Source organism: Balaenoptera acutorostrata, chromosome 5 (assembly GCF_949987535.1).
Source record: "Balaenoptera acutorostrata chromosome 5, mBalAcu1.1, whole genome shotgun sequence".
NCBI classification, from domain to species: domain Eukaryota; kingdom Metazoa; phylum Chordata; class Mammalia; order Artiodactyla; family Balaenopteridae; genus Balaenoptera; species Balaenoptera acutorostrata.
The window spans coordinates 53,023,655-53,036,164 of NC_080068.1; the positions used below are offsets into that span (position 1 = coordinate 53,023,655).

The 12,510-nt window shown below is 36.2% G+C and overlaps 1 protein-coding gene across 9 annotated transcripts in view; it reads left to right on the forward strand.

The window, feature by feature from the left end:
- Nucleotides 1-12,510, forward strand: part of ANKRD17 (ankyrin repeat domain 17) — a 164,228-nt gene that overhangs the window by 76,844 nt on the left and 74,874 nt on the right. For 8 of the 9 annotated variants that reach the window (XM_057547253.1, XM_057547254.1, XM_057547259.1 and 5 more), the window contains exons 3-6: nt 4,848-5,004; nt 8,586-8,733; nt 8,996-9,143; nt 10,307-10,540. In XM_057547253.1, the coding sequence (XP_057403236.1) occupies nt 4,848-5,004; nt 8,586-8,733; nt 8,996-9,143; nt 10,307-10,540 (687 nt within the window). Of the gene's footprint in view, nt 1-4,842; nt 5,005-8,585; nt 8,734-8,995; nt 9,144-10,306; nt 10,541-12,510 lie in introns of all 9 variants that reach the window. The other variant, XM_057547258.1, reaches the window with a different exon arrangement.

Genomic DNA, 12,510 nt, shown 5'->3' on the forward strand with positions numbered 1-12,510 from the left:
TTATATTGTCCTCACAGGAAGTGTTTTAATTAGAGTTTATATACATAACCAAGAGTAAGCATCATGATATGTAATATGCCTTAAATATAAGGGAACAGTAACTCTAAATCTCTGTGATCATTTAATATAACCATATTTTCTTAACTTTCCTAAAGAGGACATAAATATATGGTGAACTTAATTGTTCATGGCTTGAGCACCCTGAACCAATGCTAGATTCTGTACATTCAATGCATATAAACTGATATTTCATTATAGCATAAAACTGACCTATTGCTGTTTGATAATTCTGTCAATAAATATCTCATAACACAGCATCTAAATATTTGAAGGACTCATGGTTAAGTTTGATTTCTATCCTGGGTAAAATTCTAGAATGGATTATTAAGGGAATCTTGACCAAATACAGATGAAAACATAGTAGGGGCACATGCAAGGTTCTTTCCTTGAGTATGGAAAACTGTACAGGGTAGCAGTGATATAATTTAGCATTTGCCTGAAATTTGATGTTGCTTTAGGAGTTTACCTGAGAGAAATGAGGATTGTGAAATTATTTGAAACCATGTCATAAGAGGAACAGGGAATGTTTCTCCTGAAGATGAGAAGACTCAAGTTGAATATAAGACGGATATTTGTTTTCTGTGGTTCAAAGAGGCAGAACCAGGCTTAAAGATGCTACATGAAGGTAGATTTCAGCTGAAAGGAGCTACTTTTGGAGGTAGAGTTCCTTTTTATAGGATGCTAATAGGTGCTTCATTTTTCTCATTTCTGTGTTTATTCCCTTTTTTTTCCCGTTTTCTTTATAATAGCTAACAATCAATCAAGGTGTCAGCTAAGCTGAGTTCTCATCTGTAGGCTGTAGAAGAAAATCCATTTCCAAGTTTATTATTGTTGGCAGCAGAATTTAATTCCTTGGAATTGTGGGACTGAGATCCTGATATTCGTACAGACTGTCAGCTGAAACTGCTCTCACCTCTTTGAGGTTGCCTACATTCCCCCCATCTTCACATCAGCATGGCATGTGGAATCCTTGTGCTTTGAATCTCTGATTTCCTTTTCTCCAACCAGCCAAAGAAATCTCTTTGGTCGTCCAGCGGTCATGTGATAAGGTCAGGCCCACCCAGATAGCCTTCTTATCTTCAGGTCAACTATGCCATATAGCATAACCTAATCATGGGGATAGAATCTATCAAATTCACAGTCCCAAAGATTATATAGAGTGTGTACACCAGAGCTGGGTAATCTTGGGAACATTTTAGAATTCCTAGTATACTAGTGATTGGACAGAAGCCTCTTCATTTCTTTGAGAACCCCCAAATGTCAATATCTTTAAGTCTTTTCTCTGTGGCTGTTTAATTTCTTGAGAGACACATCTGCCTGTTTTTTGTTTGTTTGTTTGTTTTTTAAATGGCACAACTTTTTTTTTTTTTTAAACTTTGGGTTTATTTTTTTAAAATTAATTAATTAATGTATTTATTTATTTATTTTTTATTTATGGCTGTGTTGGGTCTTCGTTTCTGTGCGAGGGCTTTCTCTAGTTGCGGCAAGTGGGGGCCACTCTTCATCGCGGTGCGCGGGCCTCTCGCTATCGCGGCCTCTCTTGTTGCGGAGCACAGTTTCCAGATGCGCAGGCTCAGTAATTGTGGCTCATGGGCCTAGTTGCTCCGCGGCATGTGGGATCTTCCCAGACCAGGGCTCGAACCCATGTCCCCTGCATTGGCAGGCAGATTCTCAACCACTGTGTCACCAGGGAAGCCCCATCTGCCTGTTTTTGTCTAGTGAATTATAAATGCTGGCTGCCAGCATTTTGGGAGCTGAGAGTAGAAAAGGGGCTAAGGATCTCACTGTTTATCATGTATATGTTCACTTAATCCTCATTTTCAATTTAGTATTATCTCTTCCTCATCTATACCCAATATCTTCTAGCCCAGGGTCTTTCTGGTTTAGTCTCCTTAGAGAATAATTATCTGGCTGTGCAGTTTGGGATGGAGTCTTAAATGTCTGACTGCTCCTCACAGGTGTTCAGCCAGTCTCTCTGTTTTCCAACCCAAGCCTCACCCCTGAACCTGGAACCTGTATATAACTCCTGAGTCCTATTGATTGGGCTGATCACTTTGTTTCTCACTGATTTCTATATTTCTGCTTATTCTGTTCTGCTAAGTCAGTTAATCTCCTCTTTACTATGGCTTCATGAATATTAGCTTTGATTTACAAATTTCTTCTAGTTTTATCACAGATGGAGTTCCTGTTGTATTTTAGTTCTCCTTTGAGTAAGTTCTGAGAAGAAAAAGGGGGGAAATAATTGTCTTAAAATCATATTGAAATCAGAAATCTAGATAATCATTTGATACACCTTTTCTCTGAAATTATATGGTTCTGTTCAATTGATTAAATGTCATAACTTGGAAAGAATAATTTGGTCATCGTGTATCTTTTCTGTTACTGATCTTCACTGATTAATATCTAATAATTGAATAAGACTAGTAAAAAAGATCACCATAATCCAGAGTAGCTAGATAAATTAATTTCCAATCACTGTTTATTTATTTGAAAGGTTACTATGTATTTCTTAGGTTACTTCCTAGATATTTTTACTAAAATAGTTACCTTTACTTATGAAGATATGAGAAGTTCATAAAAATTTAATATGGAATATTTTATTTTAAATGTTATTTTTTTTTAAAACAGGGATTACTTTCTTCTGATCTGGACGTATCCTCTTGTTTAGTTCTTTTTTGTCACTGACAAATAGTTGTTATATAGCCAATCTGAGTTGGCTAAAATATTGGAGCTAATTCTCTCATGTGAGAATGCATCTGTGATATTGGTCTCAATAATGTTAGGATACTTAACTAACCACAGATATCTTATTGAATAAATACTACTATAGCACGTTCAGACTACAGTTGGCTTTTAATATTAGTGGCACAAATTATGCAGTAGGTATCAGTCTTACCAGATTAAGACTGCTTTTATTCTTTGTACATCTTGATTGTAGCAGACACTAAATTTGACTGCTCTGAACATTTGTTATATCTAAATATCTAAAATCAGAAATGCTTTTTGCCATATTTATTCCATAAGATGTAATATTTCATATCTTGGATTTGTCAGAAGGAAAAGCAAATGCGTATAAAGTTTTTTTAAAATAAACTTCAAACACAAACTTATATGATATTATTGAGTCCTTCCACTATTAAAAGAAATCTGTACAGATATGTTTATTATCACTTGGGAGATCTTTTTGGTCTTTGTCTTAGTTAAATAGTTTGTTTTAAAACCTCTAATAGTGTTTCTTAAACCTTAATTGCGTTTGAATCACTTGGGGATCTTTTTTAAAAATGCAGGTTATTGGGCTTCCCTGGTGGCGCAGTGGTTGAGAGTCTGCCTGCTAATGCAGGGGGCGCGGGTTCGAGCCCTGGTCTGGGAGGATCCCACATGCCGCGGAGCGGCTGGGCCCGTGGGCCACGACTGCTGAGCCTGTGCCTGCGCGTCTGGAGCCTGTGCCCCGCGGCGGGGGGGGCCGCGGTGGTGAGGGGCCCGCGCACCGCGATGAAGAGCGGTCCCTGCACCGCGATGAAGAGTGGCCCCCGCTTGCCGCAACTGGAGAAAGCCCTCGCACGAACCGAAGACCCAACACAGCCAAAAATAAATAAATAAATAAATAAAGTAGCTATAAAAAAATTTTTTTTAAAAATGCAGGTTATTGATCAGTAAATTTTAGGGTCTCAGATTCTGCATTTCTAACAAGCTCCCAAGTGACAGTAATGCTTCTATCAGTAGTTCATGAACCACATGTTGAGTAGTGGGGTTCTGTAATATCCATTATAACATTAGATGTTTTATCTTCAAGTTCGAGCAAAGGTTCTTAATCCTGGCTGTGCATCAGAATCTCCTTAGAGCCTTTAAAGTACGTAGATCCTAGGCCTTCCTTTTACTTACTGAATTATATCTTTAGATATAGGAGAGTTCAGCATCTGTACTTTTGAAAGGCTCCACTGATGGGCAGCCTGGATTAAGCAGCACTGAGTTTAGAATAATAAAGGTTAGAGATCAGCTTGCTTTGTAGTGATATGTAGAATAGCAACAAGTTGTGTTTCATGTACATGGTAACTAACCATTTCTGCTTTTGAAATTTTAAAAAAATTTGTCTATTCTGAATATTTTTTAGATATGGTGTTTTTAGACATGATTTTGGGTGTATGTAGTAAATTGTAGTCATAATTTGAAGCAAATAAGTACTCATAGATAGGTTATCTTTTATATAACCTATAATGTCTTATATGGCCATTTTTTTGGTCACAAGTGGTAGTAGCCCAACTAAACATTCTTAAACGAAAATGGGCATTTACCAAAGGTATAGGGATGGTGCTGGCTTCTGGCACTACTAGTGTCAATGAGTCAAATATAACTTTATCAGAACTGTCTCCTTCCTATTTCTCTGCTCTCCTCTCCTCTATGTTGACTTATTTTGGGTAGTCTTTTTCTCTTTGTGGTGATAAAAGTGACCAAATAGCTCATGACTCACAATTTAGCAACCTTTGAGCATAGGTTCTTCTTGCAAACGTACGGCAGAAGTCTGAGTGAGGACACCCGATTGTCCCAGCATAGACCAACGACCCATTTCTAGAACCAGAGAGTCACAGAGTTGAGCACTTATGGACCACATGGAAGGAATAAGACTAATAGAAAACTGGAGAACAGTGATTTCCCAGAAGATTCTGGCCAGGCAATATATATGTCCAGTGTATCATTTGGAGTTTAACATAAATAGAGTTAAGTAACTTGAATTTTGCTTTGTTTCTCCTTTTGGGTATATCCGAATTGCTGTGAAAATAATATAATAGGAATAGGCAAATTATCTACGGCTGATGGTAAAGCCTTTGCAGATCCTGAAGTGCTTCGGAGGTTGACATCATCTGTTAGTTGTGCGTTGGATGAAGCTGCTGCTGCACTTACCCGTATGAGAGCTGAAAGCACAGCAAGTGCAGGGCAGTCGGACAAGTAAGTGTGTTTCCACTGTGATCGGTATAAAAACATTTTCTTAAAAATAATTAAAATAGCTAACATTTACTGAGCATGTATTTTGTGCCTGGCACTATGCTAACCACTTTACCTGTGATATCTTACTTATACTCACAAAAAGCCTTAGGCATGGATTTTGTTTTTATTCCCATTTTACTCATGAAAAGCTGAAAAGAAGCAACTTAAGATTGAATACGTAACAAGTAGCAGAGGCAGGACACCAGTGTCTGACTACAAGGCTGACTTCTTAGCCAATATGTTATAAAAGACCTTTTGCTTATTTAGATTTTGTTTTCTTTTAATGTTTTGGTGACAAAGAAGTAAATGATTTCTAATTAGTCATGCCATTTTCTACTTCATGTGCATAGTTCTGACCATTTTAAAGGGCAGGGTTTTTATTTGTTTATTTGTTTTATGAATGTTCAAAAATGTCAAAGATCTAGTTTCCGTAACTTGAATGTAAGTGAGTTCCAGGGATGTTATTTTTATTTGTCCTATAATTCCTTTTATATAATATTTCACGTTTAGTAAGAACTCAGTAAATATTTTCTGACTTGGCCTTTAAAGTTTTTCTGATGATGTTATGCAATAAAAAACAATCACACCATCTTGTATATAAAACAATTATGGATAGTATAATGAAAAATACAATGCCAAGGAAGCAGCTGGAAAAGAACCATTAATACATGTTACTGTCTTCACCCTTCAGAGGCTTCTTTTTTTTTCCTTTAACTGAAAAGAAGCCATTAAGCCATTTTATTTACAGTTGACTCTTGAACAACACAGGTCTGAACTGCACAGGTCCACTTATACACAGGTTTTTATTCTTTCTTCTCTTCTTTCTTTTTTTTTTTTCTTTTGTCCATGCCACGTGGCTTGTGGATCTCAGTTTCCCGACCAGGGATTAAACCCAGGCCACGGCAGTGAAAGCCAAATTCTAACCACTAGACTACCAGCGAACTCCCAGCACAGGTTTTTTTCAGTGGTGAATACTACATTGCTGCACAGCCTGTGGTTGGTTGAATCCATGGATGCAGAAACGTGGATATAGAGATATGGAGGAACTGCATTTATGGAGGGCAGACTGATTAAGTTATTTGCAGATTTTCAGCTGAGTGGAGTGTGGTTACCCCTAACCCCCGTGTTGTTCAAGGGTCAACTGTATTTTAGCAGTTACCTTTAAATAGTTGAAAAAATGAGAATACTCTTTTATATATGAGTTTAGAGAATAAAAAATAGCATTCAAGAATTGTCTTTTATATAATAGTGTTTTTATGCAACATCTTTTAGTATTAACAAGAGTGTGAATTTGCTGTTTCTCTTAACTCTGTGTTTGTCTTCATTCATCTAAGTTTTCTGTTTTTATTAATTTATTTTACCATCCTTCTCATAGATTGACTCTCCTTCTTTAGTTAACTTCCAGTTCTATTCCTTAGTTAACGTTCAGTTTTTCTAGCCTACGATATTATTGATATTCTCCAGATATTTTTTAATGTGCCTTCTGGGACTGGCAAGACACCTTGAAGAGTATATTAAAGCTAGTTCAAGCAGGAAATAGAATAGAAAAATAAAGAGTCTAGATTCTTTGGCACTGACACTACTAAAAGTGATCAGCAAAACACTAGACCATGTTTGTGACAGTCATATTTGTTCAGCAAAGCTTGAGAAACAGTGGCGCGCAGTGGGTGTTACGTGCCAGGTTTTACACTAGTTAAGTGTGGTGTCATGTGCCAGATTTCACACACCCTTTGCTCAGAAGTTGTGAAGTTCACCTGTTGCTAGAGTAGTTCCTGAAAGGCTCTTTTAAAGCTAACACACCTAAGGAAATTGAATGAAAGTTCGAATGGGGAAATAAAGGAGGATGTGTGCCTGAGGGGGAGAGAGAGAATGAGACACCACCCGAAAGGGAGAAAAAGTATGTTCTTCTACATGAAATGTCTTGTGGGAGGGATTTGTCCTGAACTTACTTAAAGGTGATAGAGAACATTGAGTCTAGAGACTGTCATTGCCTATAAAATGGGAAATTAAGAGACAAACTTATTAAGTGCTATTTCAGACTTTCGCTTCGGCAGGGGACAGTACAGTTAACAGGTAGACAAAATATATAGTATGGCATACAATGATAACGATTATGGGCAGAGGAAATTGAATGGGGAAGTGCTAAGGCAGTGTTTGGGGTTAGGGATCATGTTGCATTTTTAGTAGGGTAGTCAGGGAAACCCTCATTTAAAAGGTGGCTTTTTAGCAGAGACCTGAAATAGATAAGGCAGTGAGCTGCGCCTGGGAGAAGCTTTTTTGTCAGAGGGATAGCAGATACATAAATCTTGGAGTTGCAGCTTAATTAGCATTTTTGATGAAAAATGGGAAAGCCAATTTGGCTAAAGCGGAAAGAGTAAGTGAGAATAGTAGGTGATGAAACCAGAGAAGTAAAAGGAGGAGTTTGAGATCCTACCACTGGACAGGTCTTACAAGGATTCTGACTTTTACTGTGGGTAAGGTTAAAGGCCAGTGGAGGATTCTGAGCAGAGGAGTGACAGGTCTACTTCCTTTTAAGCAAGATCTCTCTGGCTCCTTCACTGAAAAGAGCCTGAAGGAGAGCAAGGGTAAAAGCAGGGAGACTGCTTAGGAGACTTCGCCATAATCTTGGCTGAGGATGATGTTCTTAAAACTGGGTGGTAGTGATAATATGGGTGTAGAAAACAGGTTATCCATGGATGATGGCTTTAGTACCTGAAGTGACAGGGCCACGTTTTAAGAGGAGGTTGTAAGAATTGAGGTATATTTGAAATAAAGAGAATATTAATGAAGAGACTTGGATTTAGTGTTTTTCTAAGAATGAATTTTAGCCGCAAGTGAAGGAATCTTTAAAAATGTCCATAGTTGAAATTCTTTTGGAAGATTTACAGGGCAAATGCTTTACTCTAAATATAACTTTCTGTTGTTCCACCACTTTTTCCACTCTCCTTTTGCTTGAATTAAGCCTTTGCCTTACCTGGATATTTTTCATACTTCCCCAAAACATGATGGCATAAGTAAATACTTCAAAAAAAGAATCTCCTTCTCAGTTATTCATAGATTAGTCAAAATTACATGCTCACAACTTTCCTATCTGATTTCCCTTTACTTGATTGAAGAACTCAGATAGGCATTTATAATTAGTAAAAGTTTTACCCATTTCATTAAATCTTATAAAATTTTTCTAGTGACTAAACAAACAGAAGTGTAATTATAACTTGTATTTCCTTCATGTGATTTTTCTATACAGTTTTATGTTTTAAAATTTTGGATTTTTTCCCTACTTATAGTAAATTAGACTTTATCTTTCAGTTACATGACTGAAAACATTTTGTAATGTGGATAATTTTAATTCAGTGACTTTTATATGTAGATTTTAAAAACTCAGTGAACTGAATCATTTTATTTTCTTTTTGTTATGAGTCATATTGAAATAATCATTCTTTTTAGCACTACTGTCCAGATTAATTTCAAAAATCAACACTTATGCTGGGCAATTTTTTATATTCTTATATCCTGATATTACAATATTCTTCCCCCAATAGCCGCAGTTTGGCAGAAGCCTGTTCAGAAGGAGATGTAAATGCTGTGCGAAAGTTACTCATTGAAGGGCGAAGTGTAAATGAACACACTGAGGAAGGGGAGAGCCTCCTTTGTTTAGCTTGTTCTGCTGGATATTATGAGCTTGCACAGGTTTGTATTATCAAAATAAAGCTCACAGTTTTTTGATTGTTTTGTCTTAATTTGGACTGTGTATTAAGGAAATAATAAAATAAAATCAACCATCAGGCTCATTTCAAGAAATAGTTTTGTTAGATACATTTTTTTAATTTATTGGCTCTTTTGCTTATTGGCTCTGTAGTATGACTAGGTAGATGTTAACATAAATATATGTTCAAAAAATTTTGGTGAAAATATCATTTTCTAATATCTTTTAAACTTTTTCTTTCATAAGGTTTTGTTGGCAATGCATGCCAATGTGGAAGATAGGGGGATCAAAGGTGACATTACACCTTTAATGGCTGCTGCTAATGGAGGACATGTCAAAATTGTGAAGTTGCTGCTAGCTCATAAAGCTGATGTCAATGCACAGTCTTCAACAGGTTATGCATACTTCTTTTTCAGTTTTTAAATATTAACACCCTCTGATAGTAATTAATTCACATGAAAGTGATCATTAGTGATGCTTTTGCAATTATCAATGCTGCACATTTGTATATATCTGTGCATTAGGCTTAAAATACATAGTATGTATTTTGAATGAAATTTCTCCTGTTTTGTGTATGAGTGCTATTAACTGGCCTTGGTTCTTTTATATTAAACACTGGCCCAGTTAAAAGGACCATCCTCTTGGAAGTGGAGAGGATGGTCTCCACCTCTCAAACCCACGTTTCCTATTTATCAGGGGAAAATGGAAGGGAAGGCAGGGAGAATAAGAAGGATATGCAACAGAAGGCAGGTCTGTCATTGCCGAGTGTTAATAAATTGTGGCCTATAGAAAAAGAAAGTATTATGAAAACGTTGTGTTACACAAGAGACAATGTTAATCTAAATCAGTTTTTTTTTTTCTTTCAAATTTGGGCATAGATGGATTTGTATAAAAGCTCTAAAATATATGAAAATATATTTTGTGCATTTCCTTCATGCAAGATTTTTAAATTTATTAAATATTTAAAATAATTTTAAAGGTTTGCATGTTCTGGTTTGAGGGGGTTTTAGGAATTCTTATTTTACCCAAAAGTTAACTTTTTTTCCCCTGTAACATGGGAGATTTTTATCATTATGAGGGAATGTTTTTGAAATTATTTTAACTTTGGCCACCAGTTAACTGATGTGTAAAGTTGTAGTGAAAACAGTACATGATTAAAAGTAACGGTATGAGGTATATCTATATATGATGAATAATTATAATCCAAAGAAAAAATAAAGCTTGGGAAACATTTCTCTGATTAAAGTTAGAATCGTTGTAACTTTTTCCTCATGTGGGAAGTTAGTTTCAGAATTGCTCAGTTCTTTTATAACTCTACAATTGTGTTAAGTGTATCTGATTTTCCACATGTGTTTGACCCTGATTTTTAAATGGAAAGAATAGGGAGTTGATTTCAGTAAGATAAAATGTAATGAAGAAAAGAATTATATATATAAGTGTAATAGCTAAATTTCTTAAGATTATAGTCTCATTTCAGTTTTGTGTTTGATACTAAATAAACCTCTGTTTTATTTTGGTATTTTATGTTAATGTCTTTGTTTTTCTTCATTCAAATAGGCAATACAGCACTTACATATGCTTGTGCTGGAGGTTATGTAGACGTTGTAAAGGTGCTCTTGGAATCCGGTGCTAGTATTGAGGACCATAATGAAAATGGTCATACTCCTCTTATGGAAGCTGGAAGTGCTGGACATGTGGAAGTAGCCAGATTGCTGCTAGAAAATGGGGCTGGCATTAATACGCATTCCAATGAATTTAAAGAGAGTGCCCTTACGTTAGCTTGTTACAAAGGTACAGTAAAGAACTTGTTTTTTTAAGCAAAGTTTTTAAACTCATGAAATGACAGTTACTTCATATAGAATGGTTAGTCACTTAAAATAAAAAATAATATATGGTAATAGTATATAGTACGTTATAAGTAAGTGTTTAAAGTGTTTTAGAGTTTAAAAGTTTAATATATAAACTTTATATATTAAACTTTTAAAATATACACTCAATATTATAAATATTGTCAATGAAAAATGACTATTGATCCAGTTGTTTTATTAGAAACAGTTATTTGATTTTAATATGCACTGTATTTTTTAATGATTTTGCTTGTCAGAGTATTTTGCCTGGTTTACACAAAAGAATCCTATTGAATCCAGAAGTATTTAGCCTGTAAATTTAAAGTAAATGCAATAAAAGCTAGAATGAGGGGCTTCCCTGGCAGTCCAGTGGTTAAGACTCTGCGCTTCCACTGCAGGAGGCGTGGGTTAGATCCCTGGTAGGGGAACTAAGATCTCACGTGCCGTGCAATACGGCCAGTAAAGAAATAAATAAATAGAAGCTAGAATGATTTATTAACAAGAAGGTGCTTAAGCTATTTCTCATGATACCAAGAAGAAAGGAAAAAAATTGAAGAGAAAGGAGGATATATGAAAAGAAAAATAAAAAGTGGTGTGGAGGGAGTTTGTATTCAAAAGAACAATTTTAGAGTATCATCAACATGTTTAATAAAGTTAGAAGGAAGAGCTGGTAGAAATTGAGAATACCTACCAATATATAGCTGTACAAAGGGGGTACATAGTGTTCTAAATGATGTCGATCAACCTGAAAATATTGATAATAGAGTAAAATATCTTCTTTTGGGGGGAGCAAGATAATTGTCTGGAAAGATACTTGGTCTTCAGCTAGTTAATCTAGATTCTAGATTCTAAAAAGACAGCCACAGAGCCAGACAGTTTTCGGAATCAACCTTTTTGACAGATAAATTGCTATAAACTAAGAAACTTTTTAAAAAGAAAATTTCATGAAATTTTATACCTGCATAGCCATTCACTTCAATGTTTTCTACCATCTGCAGCTGTGTCATGATTGTATCATAAAATAAGTGATACATTTTTGACCCAGAGGCATCAAGAAAAAGCTCTTGCAAGGCAAGGTACAAAAGTTAAGGAGGCACTCACTCTCAATGGCTGAATCTTCACGTACACTAGCTTGTGAGTGAATGTCTCCTTAAATTTTGCACCCAGGGCTTTGATTCCTTCACCCTTGCGTTGGCCCTCCTGTTGTTTTGTTTCATTCTATCAGTACTTCAGAGTGGCCAGGGTTTTGTTAGGTCTTTTGGAATAACTTCACTTTAAAAACATGGCTAAAATACTCCTTAGACACATAAATGACTAAAATTTAAGTTAAATGTAAAAATGTGCTCTAAAGGACTTTTGATTATCTCGTGTTACAGATAATTCAGATTAAGGGTACTTAGGAAGCACAGCTGAGGTCTCTTACTTCTCCAGTTCTGTTTAGTAGTTACGCAGAGGTTGATCTTCATTGGGAGGGGAGAAATTAAGCCTTGGGGCAGCCTCTCCAGGACAGGCTGATTGGGTGGCTCTCTCTCATCTTTCCAGCAAATACTTTTGAAACCGGAACTAGCTCCATTTTACTACTGAGACCCAGCTGGCCAATGAGCTTTGAGATGGGGCTATGTATAACTACTCTTCCCTCTCTCCTATGCTTGTAGCCCCACCCTGCTGAGGTTGGGGCTTGCAGGCTTTCGTTAGAGAAACTGGATATAGAACTGAGCTGGTGGAGAACATCTCTACTACTTCCAAGGATCCATGGACACTCTTACTTTCCTCTATTTCTGGTGAGGTCTCTTAGGATACAGATTGACAAGGAGGAGATGGGGAAGGGATAGAATTCAGGCTGAGACTAAACATTGATGTGGACCTTTGGGAAGGGAGAATGACAGAGAGGAAGGAGAGATAGTTTGTTAGCAA